Source organism: Egretta garzetta, unplaced genomic scaffold (assembly GCF_000687185.1).
Source record: "Egretta garzetta isolate BGI_Z169 unplaced genomic scaffold, ASM68718v1 scaffold14, whole genome shotgun sequence".
NCBI lineage: Eukaryota > Metazoa > Chordata > Aves > Pelecaniformes > Ardeidae > Egretta > Egretta garzetta.
In genome coordinates, this window is record NW_009259588.1 from 6840629 (window position 1) to 6850214 (window position 9586).

At 40.0% G+C, this 9586-nt stretch overlaps 1 protein-coding gene across 1 annotated transcript in view; it reads left to right on the top strand.

Moving 5' to 3' along the window:
- Positions 1 to 375, top strand: part of RBM24 (RNA binding motif protein 24) — an 8253-nt gene extending 7878 nt beyond the window's left edge. The window contains 1 exon segment of the mRNA XM_009637949.2: positions 9 to 375. Within this exon segment, the coding sequence (XP_009636244.2) occupies positions 9 to 142 (134 nt within the window). The 3' untranslated portion in view covers positions 143 to 375.
- Positions 376 to 9586: the final 9211 nt, after the last annotated feature.

Here is a 9586-nt window from a genome sequence, read left to right on the forward strand (position 1 = left end):
GCCGCCCCCCGGGGCCGCCTCCCGTTTTTGGCCAGTACCAGCCCCAACAGCTGCAGACAGACCGTATGCAATAGCAGATGGACTCCTGAAGGAAGCTCTTTCTTCCTCTTCCTCTTTTCAGCCTTCCAGTATAAGTAGTTAATCAGAGACAATTGATATTAACTAAGGAGCTTTAAGGAAAGCGATGCTATTGCGAAACTAAAGATTTTTATTCCACTGTCTTCATACAGTATGCATCCAAATCATGTTGTTAGCGGGGAGGGGTAGTGCGGCATGTCTAGTTTCAAGTATCAAGCCAGAAGAAAATGGGAAAAAAAACCCACTGTCATGAAAGAGTGGCAGGAGTAGCAATGGGACTTCATATTTTCAAACAAACAAGAACCAAAAAAAGCAAAGGTGTACTTTTTACAGTATCAGGGAAGCAAAACTGCCTTTTTATAAGTAAGAAAATGGTATTTGAAAAGTTTGAACCAGGGAAAAAAACTGAGTCAGCAATATGTAGTCTTTATCCATTTTAAGAGGAAACAAGCTTAAAGCACTGATTGTCCTTTCTAGCTTTCAGAAGTTGTCTTCGTGAGATAGTACCTTCTCACTGTCTCACTAACGGGCATCGAACAACCCAAGGAAGATGGCCGGCTAGTAAGATGGCGGACAGGCACCAAAGTTATTTTCTTCTCTGTCCTCTGGATGAGTGGAACTATGGAGCAAGTGATGTGGAAGTAAGGGGTGCAACAGCTGTAGAGACAATCAATAACACAGACAGTTCTGGACAGAACACATCACTCGTGCTCATGTGATGAGCTTGTCACATCCTAATCCCTCGCCCCATCCTGTTTCACTTTTGGGAAACTTTAACTGCTGGTGTCAGCTATTCTGATTCTAAAATAGGATCAGCCCTTTACTACAACAGCCTTCTCTTTCTATTTATTGCATCTATTCGTAACTCGTGAATAAAGGCAGGAAGAAGCTTAATGAATTAAAACCTTTAAGAACTGTTTTAAGGGAATTTTCTTTTCTGAAACCATTTGTACAATTTTAATATCTATTTCAGGATTATATTTAAAATATTTATTAGCAAACATACAGTACACAAGGCGACTTTCGTTACCAAGACTGATGTTCTTGAAGGGTTAATGGTATGTGATTTATACTGTGCCTTAATTGTTATGCTATTTAAAAAGAAATATTTATTTTGAAAGTTTTACTATGCTGCGCTCTAAAGAAAGCAACTTTAGATGTGACACTGTAAAATTATGTATTCATCTCATGGCATAAATTATTTAGTAGGCTTAGATGTAGCATATTAAATATTAACCTAATTAACTGAGGATGTTGACTTGGATTTATTTAAATTCAGTATGTGCACTGTATGAGGGTACTCTTAAATTAACACTTTTTAAGGTTTTTACATAAAATATTGCTAGTTCATTCTTTTTCCCTCTACTAGTTTTTCATGTAGACCTCTCAAATACATTAGTGCCGTTCTCTCACTCATCTGTATGTAGACTGACAATTTTTCCCTTCGCTAGAAAATGCTGCTTTACATTGTCCTGTGAAACTACAATACTTGCAATTTTTATTCTTGACCGAAATGGAATTTGATATTTTACACTGTATTGGATTTTTTTATACTTGAACAATTTCATACAAGGGAAGACAGGATAGCATTTTTATGGACTTTATCCAATGTCACTGGACTTATTTTAAGTATTCTGAATACTACCCAGTGTTATAATGTAGACATGACTCTCCTGTGCATATTATTTATTCAGTATGTATATTGCTTTACAACATTTCAGATCTCTTAATCTATTCACTCGTATTAAAACAATAAAAAATGTTGTCGCATCCTGTCTAGTGATGTTTTTCCTCAAATTGTCGTAGATCTTGCTTAGTTAAAACTAGGGGGGCAACCTTTTATGTAATTCTCCTGGTCTGTGGGGTAAATAGCAGCATATGCACTGACTAAATACATAGACTGATATGAACTGTATTACATGGAAGAAATGCTACAGAGAAGATGGAGAAGATCCATCCTGAGAGTTATCATAAAATAATTCAGAGTGGAAGGGACTTTGGGAGGTCCCAGGCTTTGTCCAGTCAGGTCTTAAAATCCTCCATGTGGAGACTGCACAATCCCTCTGGGTAATCTAGTCCACTACCTAATTATCCCCATAGTGTCCATTTTTTTTCCTTCTATCTAGCCAGAGCCTCCCCTGTTCGTTTATAACCTTGGTCTCATTCTTTGGCAGAGAGCCCAGCCCTGTCTTCTCAATAACCTCCTCCTAGGAACTGGAAACCTGCTGTTCTCTTCCACAGGCTGAACAAAACCCAGTGCCTCAGCCTCTCCTCACAAGTCTCATGCTTCAACCCCCAGCCATTCTGTTGGCTTTCCAATGGAGTTGTACAAGTTTATCAACAGCTTTCATGTACTGCGAGAGTCAAGGCTGCACCCACTATGCCAGCTGTGGTCTAATGAGTGCTGAGTAAAAGGAAATTACTGCCTTGATCTGCCATCTGTGCTCCTGTTGATAGAGTCTGACGCACTTTCACTGCTGCCGGAGTTTGCCACTGACAAACTCCGTGGCAAACCTTGCCTATTGCAAGCCTCCCATGTCCTTTTCAGCAGAGCTGCTACCAAGCCACTCATACCCTGGCCTACACAGGGGGTTAGTCCATCTGAGATAAAAGCACTCTCCATTTGCCCTCACTGAATTTCATGAGGTTCCTGTTGTCCTAGTCCTCTAGCAAGTGTAAATCCCTCCAAATGGCAGGCCTGATCTCAAGCGTATCAACTGTATGGATGGTTTGGGTTGCCATCCCCGGAAGTATTTAAAAGATGTGTAGACTTGGCACTTAGGGACATGGTTTAGTGGTGGACTTGGCAGTGTACGGTTTACGGTTGGACTCAATGATCTTTTCCAACCTAAATGATTCTATGATTCCATGATTCTATAACTGTGCTGTCCATTTAGTATCATCAGTCTTCAGATCTGGTAGTACTGCATCTTGTCTTCTTCCCCGGGTCATTGATAAAGATATCAGACAGGACAGACCCCCAGGGAACTCCACTGTAACCAGTCTCTGGACAGCATGAGCCCTTCTGACCAATGATCCAGTCAGTTTTTTGCCTATCTAGACTGGACTGTCTGAAATTGGATACAAGGATTCTGTGGGAGACTACATGGAAAGCCTTGCTAAACTTAAGGTGGACAACATCCTCTGCTTTCCCCTCATCCACAGATGAAGTCCTTTCATCACGGGACACAATTAGGTTGATCTGGCATGATTTACCCTTGTAAATCCATGCTGGCTATTCCCAATCACCACCTTCGCCTTCATGCGCTCAAGGAATTACTTCCAAGATGGCTCACTATGATTGTTCTGTAGTTGCCTAGACTGTCCTTGCCCTTTCTGAAGATGGGTGCATCATCTGCCTTTCTTCAGTCATGGAAGACCTCCCCCGCCTCCGTGACCTTTCAAAAATGATAGTGAGCAGCCTCACAATGACAACAGTCAGCTCTTCGTACCCTTGGTTGCAACCCATCTGGTCCCATGGATTTACATGAATTGAGATTCCACAAGAGGTCCTTGTATCAATCTTGGTAATTTCATTTGTCCTCGAACCCTTCCTGCAAGTACAAAGTATTGTTATTAAAAACCTAAAGGCCAGGGCGCCTTTTTGCATATAGTATTTGAACTGGGAAGCACTGAAGTAGCTGTTCAGATCCAGTTGATGATGGATTTGTAATCTTTAGGAATTCGCAACATTTCAGTATCAGTCTAAGCCACTAATGACCAAAAGCAGTTGCTACCTGATGCCTGAAAGAAGCCTGTGTGAAACGCATGACAGTTTTGGCCAATTCTTTGGGGAACGGAGAGGATGTTCATATAATCTTCATATTGAAATTCATTACTGCTCCTGTCACTCTTAGACTGACTTCAGCAGAAGCACTGGCTTGACTGAAGAATTTGAGCTGTTCTTTCATCCACAAAAGTGGTCTTTTTCTGCAAAAGAGGGCAGGAGTGAAATTGAAGTGATAAAAAAGACTTTTCCTGGTCTTGGGGTCAGACTTCATTTCACCATGAGGGATTATGAGATTCAGTTCTCCAGCACTGGTACAATCACTAACATCCTGGGCTGATGCTGTCATCTTCTGTTCTTAACGTGTGCTTATAGCCTGGCTGCTGAGAAGTGTTGCCAAACTGCCTTTCGCAATCTGACCTTAAGATGTGCGACCTTGCAGAGGGCAATGCAGTGTTCTTTCTGCTAAGCAGCATGTAAACACCCAGCAGGGAGGTGAGTAGGAAACAGTTAATAAATGCCATTTTCTACTTTCTTCTTCCATTTCCCTGCCCCAAAGAGGGTCTGCCTACAGAACATGGTATCAAGCAGAAATTAAAAACACAAGTCCCTCTGAGTAGAAGACAGAGGATACAGATGGTTCGGGAAACCATGTGGAATGGTAACCTATTATTTGATATAGGATGAAGAAAGAATCTTTGCCCTATATATATACACCCCTGTCAATGTCCTGGGACCTTCCCCTGCCTCCATCTGGAGGTGACAGACACCCCAGGGTAGAGCATGAAGGGGAATACTTGCTGCCCTGGAGGGGGACTGTGTTGTGGTAAGTCACAACAGGAACAGAATAAAAGTTTATATGTATTCAGTTTATAAAGGTCAATTGCATGCTGGTTCTATAACTTGACAGATTAAATAACCTCAGCAAAAATGTAAATGTGCAAGTTCTACTAGCAAACCTCGCTTTGGGTATATAAAATGAACCCTAACTCTTATTTTTGCTAAATGAGTAGCTGAACATAAAATATACCTCATAACACCTCACATACATACTTGAAATGGAAATAGTTCATATTACCAGAACCAAAATAAAAGAAACAAGAAATAGCAGCACTTAATTGTGAAATATGGGAATACTCAGCAGAAATGTTAGCATTTTACTTGAGAGATGGCAAATATGTAAGCAGCAAGAAATTGCACACAATACAATTTCCATATGGGTTTCCAAAACCTTCAAAAGAGATTTTATACCAAAAAGTGACCAGTGCAGAGTTCCTTGCAGAGTGAGGAAAGGAGGGAGAGGTTGAAACTAGGAACACCATCGTTAAGGAATGTGTAGATTAAAAAAAGATGTAATGCCTTGAAAGGTTACACTGATAAGCTGGCTGCTAGAATTATAATTTTTCCTAATATTTGTATTTTCCTATCAACTAGTGAACATAACTTGGCATTACTAGAGTTCATTGTATTTGATTTTTATTGGATTTTTCAAACATGGGAAAGGACTACATTAGGATTAAAACATGATGCAACCATTCAAAGCACCTCTTAGTCTTGTTCAACAGATGCTGAGCCATTTCAAACTGAGCAACTCCCTAGCTATGCTCAAAGCTTGGTGAGAAAAAGCATTCTATTCTGAACCTATGTTTCACTTTTAAATAGCTTGCATATATGATTTGAATTGTCTTCACTTCAGTTTCAATTTATTTTGCAGGTTTTTGCTATAAATAAACATGTAAGCAGTGTATTCAGATTGCAAAGTATGTAACTTCCGTGTTTTCCTGTGTGCTTGAACTTCAAACCATTAGGTTATACTTCCTCAAACTAGCAATAAAACAGGCTCTGGCCAAAGTCTTAACTGTAAAAAGCTCAGCCCCATAGGAATTTTTTAATGAAAAATTTATGAATAGTAAAAACTGAGAATTATGACGAAATTTGGCCTTGTAACTACCACCAAAATATACAGTGCTATGAATGGGATACAGTAGGAAGAATGGGATAATGGAAGAAAAGGAAAACCACTCAGCCTTACATTACATTTAATATTACCATAAGGAGCACATATTACAGCCTGTTGGTTAGCAAGACTGTACTACAAATGCATGCTAGAACTTTACATCCAGCTGTTCTTTGTATATCCCTGAAAACAACAGGGAAATGGTCTTTTAAGCTAGTTTACTACATTCATGCCACCATATTATTAGTCATAAGGATCCCAAGGAACATATTCATTATATTGTTACATACTACATTTAGCAAAACCAAGAAAACACCTTACAGTAGCAGCAGCAACTAAAGATTTTTAAGGACTTTGAAAATAGCATGGTTTTCTGTGAATTTACAAAAGGCCTACTATGACCAATGACTGGGCTCTGGGGGTTTGTTCTCAGATTCTTTTTTTCTTCCAAAGACCAGTCTGAAATTATAAGAAAAAATAAGCTTGACCTAGTGTCAAAGCATAAGGAGAAAACTGCAACTATGACTGCGTTCAAACATGCAGATGAGCACATAGAACAATTACCAGCTTTTCTCAACATAAGGAAAATTAGCTCCGGAACATTTCCCAGTTCCATGTGCCAACTTTGCTGAGATAAGCCATGAATTTGGGCTAGCTTACACAATCATTATTTTTGACATAAGCAGCCTGGGATAAGGAGGAACCCACCAAAGCCTGTTTCATCACCAAGCATATAAAAGTCAAAAGATACAGATACCCAAATTAATTTGTGGAAGGTCTTAAGAGATATATATACTCTTTGGCTCAGTACCCTCGTGTTAATCTTTGGACCTGACTTCACAGGTGTTCCTGCTGCTTCTTCTCCCCTCTCTAGATGTGGCTATTGTGGGTGATGTGCTCCCCACTTCTATACAGGGCAAGGGCTCTTGCAGGTGCCCACTCATCTCCTACGTAAGACTTAAACTGGGTAAAATGTTTCAGTTACATTAAGAAAATCTCAGTCTTTCACCTCAAACTTTATGAAATCTGGAAAAATCTTTACAAAAGAGCTCTTCCTATCCACAATTCTTCTGAACTTGCCAATTCCATATAAACCAGAGCAAAAGATGTCAAAATACCAAAAGTGACAGAGGTAGATCATAAGCAAAGCTCAGTGAATCCATCATCTATCATTCAGCTGTTAAGAGTTTTGTCACTGCACTTGCAAAGGACATGAATCAATTTTTACCACACACTTGAAGAACAGAACATGCTTTTATCTAGCACTGCATATAAGGGGTTTTGCCACCCTGTGAAAAATTTTTATCGAGGGTTTTTTGGTCCGGATTTGTAGTGATGACAAAATAAGCTAAAGCTTAAAACACTGTAGTAAAAAAAATGCCCTCCCAGAAAAAAAATTAGGTTATTTTTAAAATATTTTTGTGTTTTGATAATTTAAAAAAAACTATTTAAAAATCATAAATTGTTTAAAAGCAAAATATCCCTGCACTTAGAAAGTACCAAAGTAGAATATTCTGATTTTTTCCTGATAAGAACCACTACAATTGAATGGTTTTCAACAGAACCACATCAGCATATTTTCCAACTGCTTCAAAGGGAGGACTGATTACTTGCTCAAGGCTGTGGATGCCATACTGTTGCCAAAAATTGGGATTCCCTGGCTATTTGTTCAAACCGCTGGAATTCATCTCCTAATTTGTTGACTAGCAATAGTTCTGAATGAAGACAGAAATAACAAAAGTCTAGAGGCATATCTTGTTTTTACTGAGAATAGTCAGACAATTTGGGAACGTTTCATGCAGGTCAGTAAATACATGCAAGAGGAACAACACAAGCATAACCAAGCTGAAGCACGAGTTCCTTTCCAAGGCATGTCCAAAGCTTTTTTAAGTGATTGCCAGTCTCAATTATAATGTAGTTTCTTCATCACACTAGAAACAAAGGACCTTAAAAGTAGGCTGCTCTCTTTGTCCAGTATGCTCTCTTGTGGCCTTGGAAGGTGGTAAGTAGCACATTAATGCATTAAGGAATGCTCATGTTTCTTTTTCAATACACAGTTATGGAGTGATGTGCATTCCTTGGCATGAATATGTGTTATGAACACTATGTAAGGAAAATGTGGTCTTCATAAACCAAGTCTTAGGTACCACAGTTTGCAAGTTTATGCATTATTCTTTTCTGATTGTCATCAGTATCGGCTTTTTTCCATTAGTGAACTACTTTATCAAGTGAACTCTTTTCTCATTTTCTGTAAAGTGCATCCTTCCACTAACCTGAGTGCCATCATAATTTATACTGCTTTTCACGTAAGAGAGAGTACAAAGATCTCCAGGCTTTATTCTTCTGCAAATGTCACCAGTTCTACTTACACTACTGTATCTTGAAACTGGTTTTCCTCTGACCTTATCAAGAACAGCAATTTCCCTGTCTACTCTAACAACACCTGGGATCTTGCCAAAAGAAATCAAAATCTAACGTAAAGCTCCGACAGCAGCGGCTGAGTGTGAAAACAGAAGTGTGCCCATCAGCCTTCAGAGGGCTTGTGTCAGAAGGGAGCTGCCCCTGACATGGCTGCAGTAGCTCAGCTGATTGTGCTCCTGAGAAGGGCACGCCACGGTTGAAAGGCTTTCTTGTATGAATGCATTGGTTTAGCTTAGTAAAGGCTAGGCAAAGGGCAAACAAAGCAGCACTGTGGTGACTTTCTCAGGAAGAAAGTCCTTGGTGCCCACTGGAACTTCAAAGAATGAAGCTGGCTTCAAAGGTCTTGTATCTTGTCTTCAATGTAACGCAAACCTTATGCAGCGCCTTGGTCTGATCCCGACAATGGCAGTGGCGCTTGCCAGCAGTTCTCTAAGAATACAGGTTGGCAGGGATACAAAGTGTGCGGAGGAGCCTCAAGGAATCTGGCTTTCCTAAACTCGGGGAACGGCAGTATTAGGGAGAAGCAGGCTCTGTCTCTGCTGTCTGCTATTGCATTTAAGATACGGTTTATTTGAAATGTGACTGCACTGCATTAAAGGTACTTCGTTTCAGCAGGGCAGCTTGGTTGCTAACTGCCACAGCCGTTGCTGCAGAGAGAACAGAATAGCAAGCTTTGGGCGCAAATCAAGATGAGCTCAGTACCCAGGGACTGGAGCCAGGGCCCAGACTGAAAACAGAAGATCTGCATGAATATACCCTGAGAGAATTGCTGGAGGCCAGAGAGGTTCAATCTAAAGGGGTCAGAAGTACCGTCTGCTTGGTGGTGGTGAAAGTGCTATTACTTGCAAACATCAAAAGATTTTCATGGATTCTTGACATTTACTGTGGTATTTAATGTGCTTATGAGGATGGTATGATTGTTTGGATTTTAAAAACTAAGAGCAGATCTTCCAGGTTTTAACTGCCTGAGAATGAGGGTAGCTACTGCCTACTTAGTGACTCCTGAGGACAAAGTCAGAAATATGCCAACGTGAAAACAAATTGTTTCTCAGTGGGATGTTATTAAATCTAGGCAGGGTTACCTGCAAAGTCTCAGGTTCTGTCAGTCAAACAGGCAAAAGATTTAATTATACTAACCAACTTTTAATGACTAAACCAGCAATGATATCAAGAAAATAACTATATTACTGGACTGTTCACAGATCCTGGTATTTAGAGGATTACCTGTGTTTGCAAGACCATTGGCTACCCCAGAGAACTCACGAAGGCCTTGTTGTTGAGCAGAGCAAGCTACATGTAAACTGTCCAAATGGCATTTCACTCTACCAGGCATTGACTTGCTCCAAAATTTGTAGCATGGGAATACACTCCAACACTCATGTGTGTTTAGTGGAAGGATAATT